The sequence below is a fragment of the Glycine soja genome, chromosome 19, assembly GCF_004193775.1.
Source record: "Glycine soja cultivar W05 chromosome 19, ASM419377v2, whole genome shotgun sequence".
Classification (NCBI taxonomy): Eukaryota; Viridiplantae; Streptophyta; class Magnoliopsida; order Fabales; family Fabaceae; genus Glycine; species Glycine soja.
This window is the reverse complement of record NC_041020.1, coordinates 15800150-15825358: the sequence shown is the minus strand read 5'-3', so window position 1 is coordinate 15825358 and position 25209 is coordinate 15800150. Positions and strand designations below refer to the sequence as shown.

The 25209-nt window shown below is 43.7% G+C and overlaps 1 protein-coding gene across 1 annotated transcript; it reads left to right on the top strand.

Annotated features, from left to right (window-relative positions):
- Positions 1–10442: 10442 nt before the first annotated feature.
- Positions 10443–23586, top strand: LOC114398626 (the record flags this gene model as incomplete). Its single annotated transcript, XM_028360800.1, has 2 exons — positions 10443–11645; positions 23470–23586. Coding segments are annotated over 2 exons (1320 nt in total), but the record flags the coding sequence as incomplete, so codon positions are not given.
- Between the last annotated feature and the right edge of the window lie 1623 nt (positions 23587–25209).

The window sequence follows — 25209 nt, the reverse complement described above, 5'->3', positions numbered from 1 at the left end:
AGAACTTTGATTATTTTGCACAATAAGAAAATATAAGGCTTTAGGACCGATCACATGCACCATTGAAGGATGGCAATGGATTGTTACACTTTGGTATATGACCAAGTGAAACTTTCCTGATTTAAGGTCATAGAGTGATGCCAAGGGTCTGTCGATCCTGCTGAAACTTGATGACATGGGTTGATCACGAAAGAATTTATATAACGAAGGCTACCCTTGGATTCGAAAGGAATCCTAAAGAGTTTGCATGAGCAATTAACATCAGATGTACCCTACTATCACAATTGTCTTTGGGCATTTTCCTCGAGCTCCTAGTCGAATGATTTTTCTTCTTAGATGTGCAAGTGCAAACCTCAAGGATTCTCTTTTTTACTATTATTTTTATATATTTTTTCAACAAATACAAGCGTGTGCGAGTTCCATTCTAGAATCCAAACTTAAAAGAAAAATTAGCCATTCCTTGATCCACATGGGCTTTATTGGGCTTGTAACGTGGTTAGGGACAAGAAGGCTATGAAAGAAAGGATCAGAGAGGCTCAAAGAGTGTTTAAGGGTTATATTGAGTAAGAACCTTGAGAGTCTTGCTTGTACTTTTATTCATTTCAATTTTTTTGGGTTGGGCTCTACTCCTTTTGTCTTATTCATTAATCTTTATTGCACTTTTGTGCCTTCCTTGTAAATTTTGGAGATCTTTTGTCTCTTTTTTTTCCACTCGCCTTTGCCGAATTTCCTTTCTACTTTTTTTTCCTTAACATCATTGTTGCCCAACCTAGAGCTTGGTAAACCTCATGCATGTGTTGTTTGCATTGCTTTTTCCACTAGTTTAGTGGTGGTTCCTACTTAGGGTTTTTAGTTGTTTTTTATAAAAAAAAAAAAAAGAAAACAAATATGCTTTGGCTCGGAAGGGGTAACAAGGGATAAATTAGTGTTTGGGATGATAAAACACGGTCATGTGTCATTTCAAATCTTGACTAGAGACTTTTGCAGTTTGGATTTTGGGACAAAACCTTTGATAACACACCCCTGGTTTTTTTTCCTTTTTTATTTCCCTAACTTTTTCCTAGGCCACCCTTTTGGGTTTTCAACCTATCGGGTAAGGACTTCTTGTCTGCCTCTAGGTTTGCTTGAAGCTCATGCACGGTGCCTATCATTGCCCCAGTGTAGGTTTCAGAGGTATATGTTGCTGTCGTTTTTCATGACCTTTGTCATACCCTAATTTCGTCTGGGGATTATTACTTGATGACATACAACCTTTGGTTAGCCACTTTGAGATACTTGGCATCCTTTGTTGCACAAAAAATGAAGTCCCGAGGCGTGTCAGAAATCAAAAGGAAGCAGGCTTGCGCGATCCGTGAAATTCCGTAATGTGGCGGAAATCGAAAAGAGGTGTTTTTGCGAAATTCGTGAGTTTCCGTAACTTCTTCGAAAGCTAAAAAAGAGTAAATACATAATCCGTAAGGATTCGTAACCTTGCGGAAGGAAAATAAGTATCGTTACGAAATTCGTAAAGTTTCGTAACTTTACGGAAAAAGAATTACCAAAAAATAGAAAGGGGGTGCATTTAGTAAAAAGGGGGGTACAAATAGTAATCTAGCCCACTTGGGCCTTCCAGATCCTTCCTCCAGAAGGCTGTTGCTTCTGGAGGAAGCAACCTTGCTCACCTGGGCGAGCTGGGTGGCAAGCTCCTCCCCTATTTTGCTATAAATAGGGGGAGGAGTGAAGGGAGAAGGGGTTCAGCCTTCTTGGCACTTCTCTCTCTCTCGAAATTGATGAGGAAAATTATTTCCGTGAAGAAAATCCAAGCCGAGGCGCTTCTGTAACGTTTACGTGAGTAATTACGCGAAGATTCTCGACCGTTCTTCAACATTCATCGTTCGTTCTTCGTTTTCTTCAGTCTTCAACGGGTAAGTACCTCAAACCGAGCTTTTCAATTCATTCTATGTACCCATGGTGGTCCACATTTTGTTTCATGTATTTTTATTCTCGTTTTCATTCGCTTTTTATAACCCCTTTTGACGTGCTTAAGTCATTTATTTAAGTCATTTCTCGCCTAATCTAAAAATAAAATAAATTTCCATCCGATAAAATAAATTGTATCATTTATTTAAGTCATTTGACGTGCCGTAACCACGTTGGAAATAAAAAAAAAGAGGTAAAATAATAATATAATAATCAAAAAAATACCTTTTAGTAAAGTAAAGCGAAAAATCAATCGGAGGTTTTTCTCTTTGGGATTTCTCATTCTTAATTGAATTGACTAATAACTAAAGTGAAACTAAGGCTAAAATCAACTCGCCTAGTCAAGCTCGTCCACAAAAATAGGTTTTTTGAAAGTTTATCATTTCAGTTTCTTACTAAGTAAAATGGATCATTTTTAAGGTCCAACGCCTTAAAATGATCACCCTTCAAGTAAAAAGAATCACTTGATTCATGCATAAGAAAGAACTACGTAGGTCTGATTTCCTCTTCGATGGAGGGTACGTAGGAGCAAAAGCCCCGCTTTTGTCGACCTCAAAAAATAAAAAGAAATAAAAGTTAAGGTAACACAATTTCCACAATTCTAAAAAATAGGTTGTTGTCGTTTGAGACAAACGTGAGAGGTGCTAATACCTTCCTCAAGCGTAAATACAACTCCCGAACTTAGAATTTTCATTTTGACCGGTTTCCTTCGGTTTTTCCGATGTTTTCCACAAATAAACGTTGGTGGCGACTCCGCGCATCTTTCCTCCTTTGGAAAGCGCACCCGTGAGCCTCGCCCTCGCTTGCCCGCAAAAGGGCACGTTGCGACAGTTGGCGACTCCACTGGGGAATATTTTTGTGAGTTAGGCCTATTTTGAGGAATTGTGGATTTGTGAAACTTTGGGTGTGCATTTGTTGAACTGTGTAAAATGTAAATAATTGTTGTCTATTTCACATTCTTTACACTGCATTCAAAGCACCCACGGGTTTGAGTAAAAAAAAAGGGGCCCTACACCCGGGTTCATGGGAATTTAAGGAGTGGAGGTGAATCTATCATCATGCTAGGTCTCCGACTTGCTTGATAATAGTGAAACCTCGTCTAGAGCTTTCTCTCTTTATAATGTGTTGTCGCTGGTATTCCATACCGCCACAATATTATTATCTTGAGTGATGATACCTCTAGAGAACGACCGTGTAAGTTATAAATTGTTGGGAAGTAGTTATTAGAGACCCCTAGATATTATCCTATAAGTAGGGGCAAAGAGCAAACACGCTCCGTGCCATTTGTTCTCATGCATCTTTTGATAAATAGCACTAGTTTATAGTTTTTTGCTAGTGGTGTTTGGTTTCTTTAGAGTAATACGTAACCTGTTTAATGCTACGTCGAGGCGCCATCATGCCCAAACGTAGCATTAAAATTGGCTCTATGCGGTCTCGTATGTGTGAATTACCCCTTTGTGTTGTTTTCTTTCTGTTTCATGCATACGCATTGCATCATTCATGTCGGAGTCTTGATCCACCCCTTTTTTAGGTAAATGATGGGGACAAATCAAAACGGCAAAAGGTTTTATCAGGTCAAGGTTAAAAGTCTAGATGTCACTAGCCTCAAGGAATTGGGACAATTGATGGGACCTCTCCAAAGGCAAGCCTTCCGCAAAGTGTACGGGAAGATTCTAGATTTGGCCGCAGCGGAGGTATTTACGGAAGCTGTCGTATCCCTCGCCCAATATTATGACCAGCCGTTGAGGTGTTTCACGTTTGGGGACTTCCAAATGGTACCAACTATTGAAGAGTTTGAGGAGATATTAGGATGCCCTCTTGGGGGGAGAAAACCGTATCTTTTCTCCGGCTTTCTTCCTTCCTTGAGCAAGATTACAGCTGTGATTGGAGATTCAGCAAAAGAGTTGGATCGCATGAAACAAACTCGCAATGGAATAGTGGGCCTGCCACGGAAATACTTGGAAGGCAAGGCAAGGGATATGGCGAGCCAAGAGAAGTGGGGCCCGTTTGCGGATATGTTAGCTTTGCTGATTTTTGGGGTTGTCCTCTTTCCGAACATTGACGGTTTGGTAGACTTAGCCGCCATTGATGCTTTCCTCGCATATCACCATAGCAAGGAAAGTCCAGTGGTGGCTATCTTGGCAGATTTGTTTGACACCTTTGATCGGAGGTGTGAGAAAAACAGTGCACGGATTGTCTGTTGTTTACCCGCTCTCTGTGTGTGGTTGATTTCACACCTATTCCAACAAGACACAAGACACCCGTGTCCGCTTCAAAGTTATCGCTCATGCGCCGAAAAAGGAAGAGTCAATTGGGACCAACATTTGGCGGAGATAGGGGGCAGCGCAATCAATTGGTTTCCTCGTTGGAAGGAAGGCAAGGAATGAGTTCTTTTCTCGTGTGGGGACTACCCTAATGTTCCACTGATAGGGACTAGGGGTTGTATTAATTATAATCCCACACTCGCCATAAGACAGCTAGGGTATCCCATGAGGGGAGCGCCAACCGAAGAAAGTCTCTCGCCTTTCCTTGTGAAAGATTTAGGCGCGCAAGGTCTCAAGGTTATACAAAGAATCCACAAGGCGTGGAAGAGTCCGTTGAAGAAAGACAAGGAGCTTAGGGGCATCCGTAATGGCGTCATCGGAGGTTATCATGGATGGCTAAGAATTCATGCGCGAGGGTTAGATTGGCTCTCCAAATTGAAAGTTGTCAATGAGGAGAACTTTGAAGCTCCAGAGGAAGATGAAGAAGTCCAAGCTCTAAAATTAGAGCTAGGGAAGGCAAGACTCGCCAAGGAGAAGTTCAAATCCGCTGCTACACACATCCGGAAGGAGTGCACCGAGTTACAAGAGGAAAACGCGGCCACTGCAAGAGCCCTTGAACAAGAAACCAAAAGGGCCCGCAAGGAGGAATATGGCCGAGAGAAATTCTGAGGAGCATTGTGGGGTAGCAACAATGAGCTCAAGCTCCGAAGAGAGGAGAGAGATCGGTCACGGGTGCATGGCATGATCTTAAAAGAGGAGTTAGTTGCTTGCGCGAGGTCTAAAAGGATTTGGCTCAACACTTGGAAGCCACGGAGCAAAGCATGCTAGCTATCATAGGGCAATACAAGGAAGAGTTGAACCAGTTTGTGGCCCATGAACAAAAGCTAGTGGAAGATTTTGCACAAGTGTACGCCGAAAAAGAAGCAAGGGGGAGGGTGATTGATGCTGCATCAAGAAGTGACTATGTGGATGGATAGGTTCTCCTTGACCTTGAATGGAAGTCAAGACCTCCCGCGTCTATTAGCCAAAGCAAAAGCCATGGCCGAAGTGTGTGCTGCCCCCGAGGAGATTCATGGGCTAATCAATTACTGTCAACACATGATAGATTTGATGGCCCATATAATTAGGAATCGTTAGGTTCTCTTGTAACACCTTTTGTATAATCTTGGCTAGATGAAAGCTTTGTTCTTTTATAAAATGAGAACTTCTGAACTCATCATGTTATCTAAAAAACCTTGGGGTGGATCCAAGTGCTCCAATCATCCATTTGCATACTCATGTTTTGGTGGCATACTCACCGTTGTTTATTTCTTTAGGAATTTCATCATAACTAAGAAAACACCAAGGCACCCCTATAACACTCGATCCAGAAAAATGGATAATGAAGAGGGCGTGCAGGAACAGATGAAGGCCGATCTATCGGCCTTAAAAGATCAAATGGTTTCCATCTCGGAGGTCATGTTAAAACTCCAGAAAACCATAGAGGATAAAGCCACGGCAAACGCCTCCAGTACAGTTAGGGAAGCGGAGCCGGTGCTGCAGCCCGCCTTGAATCCGGGCCTAGACAGAAACACGGCCGTGTTCGGTCGAAGGTATAGTCCGCAAGCTTATCCTTATGGCCTGCCTCCGGACTTCACCCCCCGTGCCACCCCGGAAGATTTAAGCCAAGCCCCTACTTTCGAGGGGCAACTCCCACCTTATGAAGACTATCTCGGGCAAGACAATGAGGAAGGAGATACCCATCTTGGCCCCCTGCTCCACCTCAAAGATCTGTCCCCCCAGGAACTACCCCAACCAAACATAGTCCGCCATATCCCGGCTTCACCCACACCTGTAAAAGAATCTGTTCCCTTCGCGGAAGATAAGGGGAAGATGGAGGCGCTTGAAGAGAGATTAAGAGCAGTCGAGGGCCTTGGCAATTACCCGTTCTCGGATTTGGCGGATTTATGTCTTGTGCCCGACATCGTCATCCCTCCCAAGTTCAAAGTACCAGACTTTGATAAGTATAAAGGGACGACATGCCCAAAAGGGCATCTCCGGATGTATTGCTGAAAGATGGGGGCGTATTCCGCGGACAAAAAGTTGTTGGTCCATTTCTTTCAAGACAACTTGGCCGGAGCAGCAGTGGCATGGTATACCAATCTGGAAGCTTCCCAAATCCGATCATGGAAGGACTTGGCAACTGCCTTCATTAGGCAATACCAGTACAATACGGACATGGCTCCCGATCGGAACCAGCTTCAGGGTATGACTAAATGAGAGCATGAGTCCATTAAGGAATATGCCCAAAGATGAAGAGATCTCGCAGCCCAAGTCGTACCGCCCATGACGGAGAGGGAGATGATCACAATTATGGTAGATACGTTACCCACGTTCTACTATGAAAAGCTGATAGGCTACATGCCAGCTAACTTTGCAGATCTCGTCTTCGTTGGAGAAAGGATTGAATCCGGACTACGAAAAGGCAAGTTCGAATATGCTGCCAATATGGCCCCCAACAACAACAGAAGAGCCCCAGTAGTGGCCGCGAGACAAAAGGAAGGAGATGCCCACGCGGTCACCACCGCCCCAACATGGATGAAAGCACCCCAAAATATCCAAAGCTCATACCAGCCCAATCCCCCAAATTTTTTAATCCGAGCCGGGAATTCCCTCCCGACTCAAGTAAAAGGACCACCCGCAGCAGAAAGAGCACCGGCCCAACGCACAGCTCCAGCCGCACCCCGGCCAGTTAATAATACAGCCCCCGGCGCGACCTATAAATATGCACAGCACCCGCCCCCGAAAGACAACTTCCCTCCTATTCCCATGGCATACTCCGAGTTATGGCCTTCATTATTGGAGAATCATTTGGTGGTGGCCATACCCGGGAAGGTTCTCCAGCCACCCTACCCCAAGTGGTATGACCCGGGTGCCAAGTGTGTGTACCATAGTGGAGTTCCCAGACACAATATTGACTCCTGCATCCCGTTCAATTATAAGGTGCAGCACCTGATTAGTGTCGGCTGGCTATCGTTTCAGGAGGAAGGCCCAAATGTTAAAACCAACCCGCTAGCTAGTCATGGAGGGGCTAGCGTGAACACCGTCAAAGAGGATGGGCCATCGTGGGCAAAGAGATTAGGAGAGGTGGCTACTTCTAGACGCTTCATCTATCAATCACTGCAAGCGGCGTGCATGGTCTCCCGTGGTGGAGGCGAAAGGGATGAATGTTTGTTTCACCTCGGGGAGTCGCATGACATGGAAACCTGTCCCGCGGTGGAAGAATTGCTTCAGCGGCTCATGGATTGCGGACAGCTTGAAGTGTCCATAGGAGGGGGGGAAGAACCACAAATTTGCATGCAGTCGGAAGAGAAGAAGGTTCCTTTAACCCCCAAGGCCCTAGTGATATGTTTTACTAGGAAAGGGACCGGCTCCACACCCATATACCCCCGGGCGGCGCCCAAATCAACACCATTTGCATATCAAAGTAATAAGGCCGTTCCGTGGAAGTATACCCCTCCCGCATCCAGCGAAAGAGTTGCAACTGAAGTTGACTCCCTATCAGCTAAGGTAACCAACATCACCGGCCTTAGTGGCGTAACCCACAGTGGTCGGGTGTTCGCTTCCCCTCACCCGGCGGAATTGCCCTCCAAAGGGAAAGCGCCCATGGTCCAAGAGCCCACAGATATAGCCACCCCCTCGAAAGAAGTAGATCCTCCAGTGGTAAGAGGGGCCGAAAAGAAAGAAGGACTTCAAGCAAAAACATTGACTTTGGAAGAGGCCTATGAGTTCCTCCGCCTCATCCAACAAAGCGAGTTTAAGGTAGTCGAGCAATTGAATAAAACTCCAGCAAGGATCTCTTTGCTTGAACTACTCATAAACTCCGAGCCTCATCGTGCACTGTTGATGAAGGTCCTTAACGATGCCCATGTAGCACATGATATCTCAGTGGAGGGGTTCGAAGGCATCGTTAATCATATAACCACCAACAATTATATCGCGTTTGCAGAAGAAGAGATTCCCGTTGAAGGAAGAGGACACAACAAGGCTCTACATGTGTCGGTGAGATGTATGGACCACGTTGTCGCAAAGGTACTTATCGACAATGGATCGAGTTTAAATGTAATGCCGAAGACAACTTTGGAAAAGCTTCCTTTTAGTGCGTCACATTTAAAATCGAGCTCGATGGTGGTGCGAGCCTTTGATGGTACTCGGCGGGAAGTGATGGGGGAAATCGACATTCCCATTCAGATAGGCCCCCACACTTGCAATGTGGTGTTTCAAGTAATGGATATAAATCCCGCCTATAGCTGCCTCTTGGGAAGACCTTGGATTCATGCCCTGGGAGTGGTCCCTTCAACGCTTCACCAGAAATTGAAGTTAGCAGTGGGTGGACTTTTAGTGATAGTGTCGGGTGAAGAGGATATGTTAGTGAGCTGCCCCTCCTCCGCACCGTACGTAGAAGCGGCGGAAGAATCATTGGAAACGGCTTTCCAATCCTTTGAGGTGGTGAGCTGCGCCTCGGTGGAACCAAGTCCGTCGCTACCTTCTTTCTAAAACGCGGCCATAATGGTGGCGCGTGTTATGCTCAGGAACGGATTTGAGCCCGGAATGGGTCTAGGCAAAGACTGCCTCGGGAATGCCGACGTGGTCAATATCAAGGGAAATCCATACAAATATGGATTAGGGTATGAACCCAGGATGCCGGGGAGGAGGAATGTGCCGTCAAGATTTCGGGCGGATAGGGTATGGCCCGGCCGTATTAGCCAGTGTTTCACCAGCGCTGGAATGGTGTCCGAGGAGGAGGTGGCCGCAATAGAAGAGGAGTTCCCTCAAGACCCACCAAGTTTTGTGCAACCATGCCACCCCGATTCCCAAGTGGGGAACTGGCACGTGATAAGCCAGTCAGAAGTCTATACCGCTGATTCAATGTAATTAGAGCCTATAGATTTCCTTTCTCTTTTGTTTTGTGAAACCTACCTTATTAAATAAACAAAGAGATCTTGTTTCATCTGTTCTTGCGGTCCCACCTTTTCTCATATCATTTTGCATGTTTTTCGTTTCTTCTGTATTGTTTGGTATAGATATGAGGGTCGATTCTTTGAGGATCCTAACAACGAGGGTTTGACAATCGATTTTGATCGAGATATAAGCCAAACGATAAACGAGGAAGAGGAAGAGGACGTCCTGTCACCAGAGTTGGAGAGGTTGGTCGCTCAGGGAGAACGTGAAATGAAGCCTCACCAAGAAGAAACCGAATTGGTAAACTTGGGGACCACGGAGGAAAAGAAAGAAGTAAAGGTAGGAACCGGTGTGATCGCGCCTATCCATCAAGGCTTGATAACCCTTCTTCAAGAGTATCAAGATGTCTTTGTGTGGTCATATCAAGACATGCCCGGTCTGGATTCCGACATTGTGCAGCATAAGTTGCCTTTGAATCCTGGGTCTTCCCCGGTTAAGCAAAAGTTGTGAAGAATGAAACCCGAGATGTCCTTAAAAATTAAAGAAGAAGTAAGGAAGCAGTTTGATGCAGGTTTCTTAGCTGTGGCGCGGTACCCAGAGTGGGTGGCCAACATTGTCCCAGTCCCAAAAAAGGACGGCAAGGTTCGAATGTGTGTAGACTACCGGGACTTGAACCGAGCCAGTCCTAAAGACAATTTTCCCCTGCCACACATTGACATATTGGTAGATAATACAGCCAAATTCGCCCTTTTCTCATTTATGGATGGTTTCTCGGGGTATAATCAAATAAAGATGGCACCCGAGGATGTAGAGAAGACCACTTTCGTCACCCTATGGAGGACATTCTGCTATAAAGTGATGGCCTTCGGGTTGAAAAACGCTGGGGCAACCTATCAGCGTGCCATGGTGGCATTGTTCCATGATATGATGCATAAGGAAATAGAGGTCTACGTAGATGACATGATTGCCAAGTCTCGGACTGAGGACGAACACCTTGTCAATCTGCGTAAGCTATTTGGAAGGTTGCAGAAATACCAATTAAAACTAAACCCAACCAAATGCACCTTTGGGGTGAAGTCGGGGAAGCTGCTAGGATTTATCGTAAGTCAGAAAGGGATAGAGATAGATCCCGAGAAAGTAAAGGCCATCCTTGAAATGCCAGAACCACGCACGGAGAAGCAGGTTCGGGGGTTTTTAGGCAGGTTGAATTATATCGCGAGATTTATCTCGCAACTCACCCCTACCTGTGAGCCCATTTTTAAGCTGTTACGTAAGAACCAAGCGGTCCTATGGAACAGTGACTGCCAAGAGGCCTTCGAGAATATCAAACAGAGTCTCATGAATCCCCCGGTGCTCATGCCACCTGTAACAGGAAGACCTCTTTTCCTATACATGACCGTGTTGGACGAGTCTATGGGGTGCGTATTGGGTCAGCATGATGATTCTGGGAAAAAGGAGCAAGCCATCTACTATCTGAGCAAGAAGTTTACCGCATGGGAGATGAATTACTCAATGTTGGAAAGGACGTGTTGTGCTCTGGTATGGGCATCACATCGGCTTAGGCAGTACATGCTCAGCCATACCACGTGGCTTATTTCCAAAATGGATCCAGTGAAATACATCTTTGAAAAACCGGCCCTCACGGGACAAATTGCTAGGTGGCAGGTACTATTATCTGAATTCGATATCGTTTACGTCACCCAAAAAGCAGTAAAGGGAAGTGCCTTAGCAGATTATTTGGCCCAGCAACCCCTCCAGGATTATCGGCCGATGCACCCCGAGTTCCCAGATGAAGATATCATGGCCCTGTTTGAAGAGAAGCGGACACACGAGGACATAGACAAATGGATTGTTTGCTTCGATGGGGCATCTAATGCTTTGGGCCACGGAGTAGGGGCAGTCCTTGTATCCCCAGATGATCAGTGTATTCCTTTCACGGCTAGGCTAGGTTTTGATTGTACCAACAATATGGCCGAGTACGAAGCATGCGCCCTTGGGGTTCAGGCGGCCATTGATTTTGATGTAAAACTACTCAAGGTGTATGGAGACTCAGCTTTGGTGATACGCCAGTTGAAAGGAGAATGGGAAACTAGGGATTCGAAGTTGATACCCTATCAAACTCACATCTTGAGGTTAGCCAAGTACTTTGACGACATTTCCTTCCACCACCTACCTCGGGAAGAGAATCAAATGGCTGATGCACTAGCCACCCTGGCATCCATGTTTCAACTTGCCCCACACGGGGATCTGCCGTACATCGAATTCAAATCTCAAGGCAGGCCAGCATATTGTTATGCAATAGAGGAAGAACGGGATGGGAAACCGTGGTATTTCGACATCAAGCAGTATGTCGAGAACAAAGAATACCCACCAGGGATTTCTGACAATGACAAAAGGACGTTGAGAAGATTGGCTACTGGTTTCTTTGTAAGTGGTACTATCCTATACAAACGAAACCACGACATGACCCTCCTACGATGCGTAGATGCCAAAGAGGCGAACTTCATGATTGAGGAGATCCACGAAGGTTCCTTTGGGACACATGCCAATGGGCATGCTATGGCCAGAAAGATCCTTAGGGCCGGTTATTATTGGCTCACCATGGAAAGCGATTGTTGCGCTCATGTCAGGAAATGTCATAAATGTCAGGCATACGCGGACAATGTCAATGTTCCGCCACATCCTCTGAATGTTATGTCTGCCCCTTGGCCTTTTTCTATGTGGGGAATAGATGTCATTGGGGCCATCGAACCCAAAGCGTCGAATGGTCACCGCTTCATTCTTGTGGCGATAGATTACTTCACCAAATGGGTCGAAGCAGCTTCTTATACTAATGTCACAAAGAATGTGGTAGTTAGATTCATAAAGAAGGAGCTGATTTGTCGATACGGACTCCCCAGGAAGATCATTACTGACAATGGAACCAATCTGAACAATAAGATGATGCAGGAGATGTGCGAAGACTTCAAGATCCAGCATCATAACTCTACCCCTTATCGGCCAAAGATGAATGGGGCTGTAGAGGCTGCGAATAAGAATATTAAGAAGATTGTTCAAAAGATGACAGTGTCATACAAAGATTGGCATGAGATGTTGCCTTTCGCCCTACACGGATACAGAACCTCGGTGCGAACTTCTACTGGGGCAACGCCGTATTCCTTGGTTTATGGGATGGAGGTAGTACTCCCATTTGAGGTAGAGGTTCCTTCTCAGAGGATAATGGCGGAGTCAGGCCTAGAAGAGTCAAAATGGGCTCAAGCACGCTACAACCAACTTAACCTTATTGAAGGTAAGCGTTTGGCCGCCATGAGCCATGGGCGTTTGTATCAACGAAGGATAAAGAACACGTTCGACAAGAAGGTACGCCCATGCAAGTTCAACGAGGGGGACCTCGTGCTGAAGAAGATGTCCCACGCTGTTAAAGATAATCGAGGCAAGTGGGCCCCGAATTATGAAGGACCTTTCGTGGTGAAAAGAGCTTTTTCTGGGGGTGCTCTGATACTCACCCACATGGATGGCGAGGATTTTCCCTCGCCCGTGAACTCCAATGTAGTTAAACGATATTACGCTTGAAGTCTGGGGCGATCGAGAGGACCGTTGCATGTTCTTTTAATTCTGAGTTTTTGTTCTTCTTGGTTTCCTCCCGGGATTCCCTTCCTCTGTATTTATCCCGTTCCTTTAAAAGAAGAAAAGATAGGCGAGGTTTTAGTCCTCCCTTTGGTTTCAAACTTTGTGTTTTAGATTTGTTATAACTTGAGCCCTCTTCGCTCGGTGTATGGGGTGCCCCAAACGCTTATTTAAAATTGAATCTAACCAGACTTCACTAAAATAAAATCATCGCATTAGAAACATTCATACATGCACGTGCACATGCATATCTTGTGATAGCAAGGAGCAGAATCGTCTCAGGCCACGGTTAGAAGTCAAGACAAGTCAATGGTAGAAATCAACCAAGGTAAGACGATGACCGGTCACGATTGGTCGCATATCATTTGGCTCTTACTTGCAGGTACTTAGGGATGGAAGCGAATAGAGGATAGGATCGCGACCGACCAAGCGCCACCCCTTCCCGACGCTAAACAAGCAGAGAACGTCGCTGCAAGGCAGCCTAGTATCCTTTGCGTTCGCAGTTTCTTTTACTATTGTTTGTTTTAAATAAATAATCGACACCTAATTCTAATTTAAGTAGGTTCAAGTGGGAAAACGCTAACCCATAAGGAAGGAGGGGACATGGTTAATGTTCCCCTCAAAAAAAAATGTGGCAGGTTAGCTCGCCTGGGCGAGCAACCCCTGCATTCAAAATATAAAAACGAGGGAGGGGAACGTTTTTGCATCCAAAAACTCCCCCCCCCCCCCCCCTCATTCAAAAGAGAGGACTTACAAAGGCTTGCGGTTCTTGCTCCCTCAAGCCACTTTTGGTTGCCTTTTGCTTTCATTTTTGGTGTTATTGTTCACTCCAACAAGTAAGTATTCAATCCTTGATGTTTTCAGCTTCCCATTGGTATATTTTCTTCATCTTTTGATGCTTCAAGTTGTGGGAATATGCTTGTATTTGTGGGGCAGTTTTGGTTTATTTTTATGCTTGTTTTCTTGAGTTGAGGATGTGAATGAGAAGGCCTTAGGCCTAGGTTGTATTCTGAAGCAATGGGGCATGCCACATTGTCCCCATTCTCTTGCAATTTATGTCCAAACGTGCGCCCACCAAGTGCTCGGTGAAATGCCCCAATGATATATGAATATGATTTTTGCAAAATTGAGATGGTGGGGCTGTTTTATGTATGTAGAGGCGGCATAGGAAAGTCAAAATAGATGCCCAAATGCAATCCCAAGCTTAGGAACCCAAACTTTTTAAGCTTCAATGCAAGAAAACATACTCATGACTAGGGACCCAAAATTTGGTTTTAGAATTAGAAAAGCATGAAAATAGGGACTTGTTTGTAAGAATTTGGGCTGCCCCATGATTGGTAGTTTGCACCTAAGTAATGTGGGAAATGCTTTTCAATGGTGTGTAGATATATGTGTAAATATAAGGAGTATGAAATTCCTAGCAAAGTGTGAATGATTGTATGATAGTGTGGAATGCTTTTTTGAATGCAAATATGTGCAGGATGTAATTAGCTTTCCGATCTGCATATAAATAAATATGAGTGAAACAGTAAAAATTTGTATGGCGTACTTTGAATGTATGTAAGTAATTTGTGATAACAGATGCTTAGGATATAAATTAGGTGTAAAGTTTGATGCAACACTTTGAGCATGAAAGTGTGTTTTCTTTTTCAGAATGTATATAGGTGTATGGCAGTTACAATATGTTGGATGTTCTTGCATGTTGACATGAGTAATAGGATATTTTCTACACATGCGCGTGTGCATAAATGGATTACATGAGTTTGGTCTAAATCAGAGGGATTAGCACGACCTTTTTGCGTTAAGATAAGCGTTATCTTGTAAAGCTAACTTCTAAATGTTTGTTCTTGCAGGAAATGGCCCCGAGGAAACTTGCCTCAAAGAGATCCAGGAAAGATAAAGCGGCCGAAGGAACTAGTTCCGCTCCCGAGTATGATAGTCACCGCTTTAGGAGCGCTGAACACCAGCAGCGCTTCGAGGCCATTAAGGGATGGTCATTTCTCCGGGAGCGACGCGTCCAGCTCAGGGACGATGAGTATACCGATTTCCAGGAAGAGATAGTTCGTCGGTGGTGGGCATCACTGGTCACCCCCATGGCCAAGTTCGATCCAGACATAGTCCTCGAATCTTATGCCAATGCTTGGCCTACAGAGGAGGGCGTGCGAGATATGAGGTCTTGGGTAAGGGGTCAGTGGATCCCGTTTGATGCAGATGCTATCGGCCAGCTCCTGGGATATCCTTTAGTGCTGGAAGAGGGTCAAGAGTGCGAATATGGCCAGAGGAGGAACCGGTCCGATGGGTTCGATGAGGAGGCCATCGCCTAGTTGCTATGTATACCGGGGCAGGATTTTGCCCGGACTGCTGTCGGGAGACGGGTGCGGATCATGCGTACCAACATGACCACCCTGACTCAGATCTGGATGACTTTGCTGCTCAGCAACATCCAGCTCAGCGACCATAATTCCGACCTCCCCCTGCCGAAGTGTCAGCTGGTGTACGCCATCCTGACGCGGATGAGCATTCACGTGGCTTAGTTAATCGCTGATGCCATCTATATATTTGCAGGTATGGCGCCTACCAGGCACCCTCTGGACCCGGATAAGTCCAACAGGGCCCTGGGTTTTCCCGCCTTGATCACAGGACTCTGCCAGTCGTTCGGAGTCCCTGTCGCACCTAGCAAGGTGATTCGGCCGCCCATCACCCGAGCTTTTATTGAGAAATATTGCACGCAGAGACAAGCCCAGGGGGATGCTCCGCAGGCCGCAGACGCGCCGCCACCTCATTAGGCTGGTCTAGCCAGATCGTTTGATACGGAGCAGTATTTGCGGCATTTGGTTCGCCAGCAGGCGGCCAACCACCGGGCTCATGTACAGACCCATGATTGTCTTTACCAGATGAGCCTCAGCCTGCAGAGCTAGGGTTTTACTTCTTTTCCGTGCCCTACTCCGGACCAGTTCAGGGCAGAGGTCGCATGACCTGGAGATTGGCCTGAGGCCCGGGCAGGAGAGGCGCCAGCAGAGGCTCCCGACGGGGCAGATGAGGCCCGCGAGGACGAGGAGATTACTGATTTACTTGATTTCTTAGGAGGGAGCGGAGCCACATGATTGGGAGATCTCTTGATCTATATTTCTTTTTGTTTCCATTTGTTTTTCTGTTACATATCATCTTATTTTTGTTTGACTAAGGGACTAACGTTTGTTTCATGTTTTGACTTTTGTTTTGTACATACATATCGTTGGAGTTGTTACGTCGGTACTTGTTTCGTTGTTGTCAATAGTGTTTGTTGAAATTCCGGAACCGTGTAGAGTTTTTCATTTTAGGAACGTCGTCCTAAAAATAAAATGAACCAAAAATCCTAATAAAAAGAGAGAAGCGTTGTGAATAAAATTCATGTTCATAAAGAAAAGAAAAAGGTTTTTATTTATACATGTATGTAAAAGGAAAATGTGTATAGAAGGTTTTTGTGTAAATGATGCGTGGAAAGGAATTCTTGTGTGTGTGAGTAACAAGTGTATATGAAGAAACTTTTGTGTGAACCATAAGTTTGTGTTGGGAAAAATGAAAAATCTTTGAATATAAATAGGGTTTGTATATAGACCGTGTGACGTAAAGAGAAGAGTTCTAATGCGTGTACAGAAAAAGTTAGTCATGTATAAAAATATATATGTGCAAAGGAAGGTTTTCCTCATAAAGGACCATAGGTGTATAATTTTAGTGAATATATATAAAAATAAAACAAAAGGTAAAAAGAAAGAAAGACCGCGAAGGTCGACATGTTATAGTTAAGAAGTATAAATCATTCGTAAAGAGCAAACGTATCTTCTGGAAACAAGGGACTGATGCCAAGAGTTTATTTTCCGGAATGAACCGAGATAAGGATGGATGAATGCATTGAACTGATGAAAGAACATAATTTGGAAACGTTGGGTCTGTCTGTATAAATTCCCAACCGTAGTATCACAATGCCATAAACGGGATGCTTGAGTGCCCACCTGGCTGTAGCCATGACTGATTTTGCACGTTGTTTTCAAATCATCATTGTCACGCGTGCCTTATGGAAAAATACGGAAGTTCGGGCCGAGAGCGACACCTTGACACCCAAATTTTTTTCGCCCCAGATATCAAGATTGGGTTCCCACGATAAAAGACCCCATTGAAACACAACCTTAGACCTTTTTTGAACCTTGGCCTATAAAAAAGGAATCCTCATTCCTTCCCCAAAGCAAAGGACAGCGGAATCTCCTCAAGGGAGAGCAAATAGAAAGCTAAAACCCGATTTCCCAAAGAAAGGGATGGGGAAGGAAAAGTGAGAAGAAAGAAAAGGAAGAAATGGAAAGAAAGGAAAAAAAAAAGAAAAATGAAAATAAAGAAAAGAACAGAAGAAAGGAAAGAAGGATTCCTGATCAAGGATCGAAAAGAAGTGAAAAGGGAAAAGAAGCAATTCTCGATCAATGAAAGAAAGAGGACGGAAATTCTTCAAAGCCAGATTGCCACTTAGAATCATTCTTGACTGGCAATATCCCACCCCACATGAACAAAGAGGAAAAGACCGAAACACCCAGCTTTCTCTCCAAAAACACTATCCTCGAGAAAATCCTATTGGTCCATGATCGTACGTTTGATCTTTGATTCGATAGGAAGCCGTTTGCAAAATAAAGTCATGGTGCAGTTATGATTTGGGAATAGGATAAAACACTTGCCTTGTGAGTTTTATACACTATGAGTGATTTATTTTCAGCTTAGCCCGATGTTTCCCCTGCATGTTCATTTGAAAGCTAAAAGTTGACGTCCTGCCCTTCATTCTCGGTTACAAGGAAGATTACCCTTGGCACAAGTATATTGTTTCTCTAAGATATGATGCTCTCGTGAATGATTTATTTTTCTTTACAAAAAGCATGTTTGCCTTTCAGGTGGAAAAACCCGGTGGACCGTTCGGTCCCGCCAACCCCTTTTTTCGGAGCTCCATGAATTGTGTTTTCGTTCATGTGTCCTCCACTTTCGAGTTTGGAGCTGTGTTTCATGATTGCCTAAGTGCAGACCCTCAAGGCAATCCTCCATTCTCCCCCTTTTTTCGGAGCCCCATGAATGTTATTGCTTAGCGCTGTTCATGTGTCCTCCACTTTCGAGTTTGGAGCTGTGTTTCATGATTGCCTAAGTGCGGACCCTCAAGGCAATCCTCCATTCTCCCCCTTTTTTCGGAGCTCCATGAATTGCGTTTTCGTTCATGTGTCCTCCACTTTCGAGTTTGGAGCTGTGTTTCATGATTGCCTAAGTGCGGACCCTCAAGGCAATCCTCCATTCTCACCCTTTTTCGGAGCCTCATGAATGTTATTGCCTAGGGCTGTTCATGTGTCCTCCACTTTCGAGTTTGGAGTTGTGTTTCATGATTGCCTAAGTGCGGACCCTCAAGGAAATCCTCCATTCTCACCCTTTTTCGGAGCCCCATGAATGTTATTGCCTAGCGCTGTTCATGTGTCCTCCATTTTCGAGTTTGGAGCTGTGTTTCATGATTGCCTAAGTGCGGACCCTCAAGGCAATGCTCCATTCTCACCCTTTTTCGGAGCCCCATGAATGTTATTGCCTAGCGCTGTTCATGTGTCCTCCACTTTCGAGTTTGGAGCTGTGTTTCATGATTGCCTAAGTGCGGACCCTCAAGGCAATCCTCCATTCTCCCCTTTTTTCGGAGCCCCATGAATGTTATTACCTAACGCTGTTCATGTGTCCTCCACTTTCGAGTTTGGAGCTGTGTTTCATGATTGCCTAAGTGCGGACCCTCAAGGAAATCCTCCATTCTCCCCTTTTTTGGAGCCCCATGAATGTTATTGCCTAACGCTGTTCATGTGTCCTCCACTTTCGAGTTTGGAGCTGTTTCATGATTGTCTAAGTGCGGACTGTAACACCCTGATATATATATCTATATATTATTAGTAATTATGTTTGATGTTTGATTATTTGTTGCGTTATTTTCATCCGTAATTATTTTTAAGGAAGTTAATTTAGTTAATAGAAGGGTGTGGATAGATAAGGATCTAGCTTCTCAAAGAAGCTTGTTGAGAAAGCTTCTCAAAGAAGCCACGAGGAAGCTTCTGGAGGAAGCCTCTTAATTAAGCTTCTAGAGAAAGCTACATGGAGCTGCCTCGGTAAAAACGATGCCCAGCGTTTGTTAACCGTTGGATCTTCTCAAAATTTGGTCTGCAACTTCACAAGACACTTTTCCATTATCTAACCGTTGGGATCTTTGAGAAGATATCCGGAGTGTTCTATAAGCCTCTTAATGAAGCTTCTGGAGGAAGCCTCTTAATGAAGCTTCTAGAGAAAACTACATGAAGCTGCCTCGGTAGAAACGCTTCCCAGCCTTCCTTAACCGTTGGATCTTCTCAAAATTTGGTTTGCAACTTTACAAGACAATTTACCATGATTTAACCGTTGGGATCTTTGAGAAAATATCTGGAGTGTGCTAGAAGCTTCCGTTCCCGAGAGTATCTCTTACTTAAGCATTTCAGCCTTTGCTTTCTTGTAGCTTAGGAAAAATGCCATTTCTTCTTCTTTCTTTCTTCCAAATCCATTTCTAAAGTTCCAAGTACTTTTTCCATCACCCACATCCACCATTAGCCACCACAAACCATCATTGTTCTCCATTGAAAACCCACACCGAGAGGAACCCTTCAACCGAAGCAGAATTTCCAACTTGGCTTGCGGTTTCGGTAGAGAACGAAAACCCTAATCTGATCTTTCGTTTTCTTTCGAGGTAACCATGGTTCTATGCTTGTTTCTTGTTAGTTTCATCTAGTCTTTGCATCTTTTCTAACTTTGCAACCGCCATTGCATGTCTTATGCTTCCTTTGAAAAACCTTAGAGAAAGAGACTTTGTAAACATTATCCTTTCATGAAATGCATGTTATTTTCGTAACCTACACTGAACCCCGGTCACATTGGCGTGGTCGGAATTTCCAAATTACGTTCCTTTGTAAAACCCGAAATACTCTCAACTCTTTCATGTAGTGATGTGGTGTTTGACCCAGAGCACTGTTACTAGCTTTGTTTTCTAAAATCCATACTAAGTCTCCTTCGTTTTGGCATGGTAGAGGCTTGTGTGGAATCGACAAGCAAGGACAAAAAGGAATCTTCAAGTGAATATGTAAGGGGAGTTTATTATAAAATTTACCATTTTAACACCATAGTTAGGGTCAGGGAACCTAGCTATGAGGATATCTGCCTGTCCTTGTTGCATGCTGATTTTTCTTCAAAGAAAATTACGTTTTAACTAATGGGATGCGATATATATATGTATTGTGATGAATGATATTGTTTTGGCTGTTTGAAGACTGTGCGTGTGGAAATGATATTGTTGTGTTTGTTTGAATTGTTGTTGATGTTGCTATTGAGGATTTTAATTGATATGTGATGATAATGATGATTATGATGATATTGATTTGAGATGACATTGTTAATAAAGACCATGTCAACATGAATTGTTACTTTTGATGAATATGTGAATATGAAATGAGGTTGTTGTTGTTGATAACGTCATTGAGATGAGATGATATTTATGTTGTGAATGACATGGAAATACGATTTGTTCATTGATGTTGGAAATGCATTGGCATGTGCATGTTGTGTATGTTCGTGGGGGGCACTGTGCACTGACCTTTCAGGGTCTTTGGCACTAGCTTTTGGCCACGTTCATACGTTGCATGTTGTGTATGATCGTGGGGGGCACTGTGCACTGACCTTCCAGGGTCTTTGGCACTAGCTTTTGGCCACGATCATACGTCGTATGAAGTGTATGTCATGGGGGGTAGAGTGCACTGACCTTGTCGGATGGCCCAGACGTGGGTAACTAGCGTGGTTAGAGAATCTAAGCATTCCTGAGGGGATGCTTAGGTGCTTTAATTGGTCCATGGTCTTTGGCATTTACTTTTGGCCGTGATCATAGCTCATACGACACAGGAAATAGAGTAACTGTGGCCAAGTGTACTTTGTACTAGGGGGCTGTCACCTGGTAGGGAACACCTTTGGGCTCCCAGGCTGATCACCTATGGGAGGGGGGCTGTTACGTGCACAACCGGGTGGTCTCGACAAACTCAGCACAGTTCCCTAAGTGAGAGTGTCGTGTGGACACGCTTAGGCTATTTCCTGATATTTGGTTGTTGTTGGTACGTACCACATTGCATCTGAGTGTTGAGTTAGGTGCATGCATCATTCTGTGCAGTCTTGATTGGGTCCATGGATGGATGATGAGTAATTGTTGGATGTGAATGATGAATATTTGTTGGATATGAGTGTTGAATAATGATTGTTGTGTATGCTTATCATGTTTGCCTATGTTCCTTGCTAATTGTGGTTATTTGGAATTGGTATTGGTTCTTTTATAATAAACTCACCCTTGCAATTTTGTATCGTGTGGTTGATACCTGTGATGATCACGAACCTTGTTCGTGGGAGCAGAATGACAGTGGCAGGGTGTAGGGAGTAAGATTCTGGTGAGGAGCCGCCGAGCCGACGTGATGACGTTGGCGTTATTTTGAGAGAGAGTTGTGTTTTGTAATCAACTCCTCCGTAGTTGGTTTTTAAGTTTTATTTTGTTGAGTTAAAGATGTAAAAACTAGAATTTTAATTATATATATATGAACATATTTAATTTTCGTTATGTGTATGACATGTACTGAATTATTGTTTCTATGTAATTATGCATATTCACTTAAGTAATGGCATGTTGTTGGATGAATTTATGTTGTCACAAAATCACTTCTATTTTCATAATCAAAAATTAAGGGAGTTCTTTTTATAAAAATTGAAATTATCTAATATTAGAGTGTGGATACCGTAGCGACGAGGCGGGTCGTTACATTTAGTGGTATCAGAGCAGGTCGAACCTTTCGGCCAGTGAGTTGTGAGTCTGCTATGTACCCGAGCTTTTCAATTCATTCTATGTACCCGTGGTGGTCCACATTCTGTTTCATGTATTTTTATTCTCGTTTTCATTCGCCTTTTTATACCCCCTTTTGACGTGCTTAAGTCATTTATTTAAGTCATTTCTCGCCTAATCTAAAAATAAAATAAATTTCCACCGATCGTTTGAATTGTATCATCCGTTAATTTCGGTTAAAATAAATTCCGACCATTCGGTCGTGCCGTAACCACGTTGGAAATAAAAAAAAAAGAGGTAAAATAATAATATAATAATCAAAAAAATACCTTTTAGTAAAGTAAAGCGAAAAATCAATCGGACGTTTTTCTCTTTGGGATTTCTCATTCTTAATTGAATTGACTAATAACTAAAGTGAAACTAAGGCTAAAATCAACTCGCCTAGTCAAGCTCGTCCACAAAAATAGGTTTTTTGAAAGTTTATCATTTCAGTTTCTTACTAAGTAAAATGGATCATTTTTAAGGTCCAACGCCTTAAAATGATCACCCTTCAAGTAATAAGAATCACTTGATTCACGCATAAGAAAGAACTACGTAGGTCTGATTTCCTCTTCGATGGAGGGTACGTAGGAGCAAAAGCCCCGCTTTTGTCGACCTCAAAAAATAAAAAGAAATAAATGTTAAGGTAACACAATTTCCACAATTCTAAAAAATAGGTTGTTGTCCTTTGAGACAAACGTGAGAGGTGCTAATACCTTCCTCAAGCGTAAATACAACTCCCGAACTTAGAATTTTCATTTTGACCGGTTTCCTTCGGTTTTTCCGACGTTTTCCACAAATAAACATTGGTGGCGACTCCGTGCATCTTTCCTCCTTTGGAAAGCGCACCCGTGAGCCTCGTCCTCGCTCGCCCGCAAAAGGGCACGTTGCGACAACCTTGTAGCAAGAAGAAATGAAAGAAACTGTGCAGGTTCTCGAAAAATAATTTTCAAGGACAAGAAATATTTAAAGGATTTTCAATTGACAAATTAAGTCAAATGACTCTTGTTCTTCACAACTTACTTTTTTTCTCGAGAAAGACAACTTTTTAAGAATGATAAGATGAGGTCAGATGAATGTCTATACTTCCTATTTTTTATTTGGAAACACAGTCAATCAAATGTTTATTCAACTTTACTCGTCACTTATGACACCCCCACCAAACGTGTAGAACGTGCAATTTCTGATTAGGCGGACTTGGAGATCAACTCAGGAGTGCAAGTCACTTGAGCAAACAAACCAACGACGTACATTCACATTCCAGTGAAGGTTAAATAAGCAAAGATGTAATTGTGAGAGAATGAGAGACAACAACATCAAATTCATCCATATTATTAACATTGTGAGTGTTGTTTACAGTAATAGCATAAACCTGAAAATCCTAATAAGTCATTGGAAACATCTAACAACAACCTTCAAATTGCCCTAAGCATCATGAATAGTATTGCTTGATGACATCAGAATTCACAAGCGATTCTCCTCCTTAAATCTCAGCCAGCCTGCATCAATCAGACTTTGCACCTTATGTTTCAAGGTCATACAATGCTTAATGGAATGCCCTAGAACTCCCCCATGATAAGCACATGTCACGTTAGAGTTGTATCCTCTAGGAAATGGAGGTTGAGGAATCTTTGATAGGCTTACGACTACCATTGCATTATCGAGCAGATACGGGAGTAAGTCAGCATACGACATTGGAATTGGGGTGAATTCTACATGCTTCTTTTTTGTAAAAGTTCCTTCCTTGGTTGGTGTTTTGATTGGTATTAGGGGTGGTGTTTGGTCTTGGATGTGCAGCAGGTGGATTTTATGGCTGATTTAGGGGTGGCCTTTGTGGATGATTGGGCGTTCTTGGTTGGTAGGGTGGTGAGTAATAGGAAGGACTGATATTGGCTAAGTATTGATATTGTTAGGGAGGATATTGGCACATGGGATTTAAAAGGGCTAGTGGGAAATTTGGTCATGTAGGAATGACAGTCAAAGTATGGGTTTCTCCCTCCTTCTAATTCCCTCCACTCATCCCAGGTCTTCTATTACTAGAACTCGCAGTAGCAGCATAATCAAATTTCCCTCTTCTTAGACCCACTTCGACCCTCTCGCCAGCAAACACTAAATTTGCAAAACTTGAAGGCATGTAACCTACCATCTTCTCATAGTAAAACACCGGCAATGTGTCCTTATCATTGTTATCATCTCTCTCTCCATCATTGGGGGTGCTACTTGAGCTGCCAGATCTCTCCACCATTGAGCGTATTATTTGAAAGATTCATTGTCTTTCTTGCACATATTTTGTAGTTGCATTCTATCTGGAGCCATATTAGAGTTATACTGATACTGCCTAATGAAAGAAGCCATTAGGTCCTTCTAGGAATGGACCTGGGAAAGTTCCGGGTTAGTATACCAGGTAATAGTTTCCCCAACAAGACTCTCCTGGAAGAAATGCATCAATAACTTTTCATCTTTCGCATACGCCCCCATCTTCCTACAATACATTTTCAAGTGATTCTTTGGGCCAGTGGCTCCCTTGTACTTATTAAAATCTGGCACTTTGAACTTTGGAGGAATAACCATGTCGGGTACCAAGCACAACTCTGCCATGCCAGCAAAGGCATAATTTCCTCATCCTTTAATGGCACGTAGCCTATCCTCCATATGCTTAATCCCTTCCTTTTCAAGTACTGTGGAAGGCCCCTCTCCCCTCACAAAATGCAAGGGTTGTGATAACGGGCGACATTGAGATATTCGGGAGCGTTTGACATAGGGATGCCAGAAAATGCCTACCCTTCAGTGGTATATCCTGGATAGACCCTGAACTTAGCCAAAGTGTGGTCTTGGGGAACTTCATGTGTTTCCCCCATGGGTTGAGAGACATATGCATGATCAGATTAGGGTTTTTGATTCTGAATGAGTACGAGTGCCAAATTGTTGATATTCTCACCAGAAGCGTATACAACAGTGGGCGGTGTATAATTAGGAGGCAACCCACATGGTGGGAAGGAATGCTTGCTCTGAACCTAAACATGATGAGGCTCACATGCATTTTTCGTTGACTCGCCTCCTTGACCTACTACATCTGAGACTAGAAGATTCACTTGATTGAAACTGGCTGAGTGAATCGGGTCCATCTCAGTAGCAGTACTCGCAGTAACAACTGTAGTAGTGTTATTCTCCATCATTTTCCTCATGCTCATCATTTATTCCATCATCGTTGTCATTTTTTCCTTCATGGCCTCCATATCGACCTTCATTTGTTCCTGTACTTCTTTGATTTCACTCATTACTCTGGCCTTGGCACGCATCTGGTAAGGGTGTCGTAAAGCGCAATCTTTCTCTTGGGTTACAATGATTATGATTCTGATTTCAAGGAAAGAATGCAATGAGCAATGCAACCAATGTGGAAAGACAAACAAGCATGAATGCATGTGAATGATACGTTGATGAAGTATTGCGAATTTTACACAGGACACTCAGTAGAACATAGGGTCGAATCAACTCTAATTTTCATTAAAT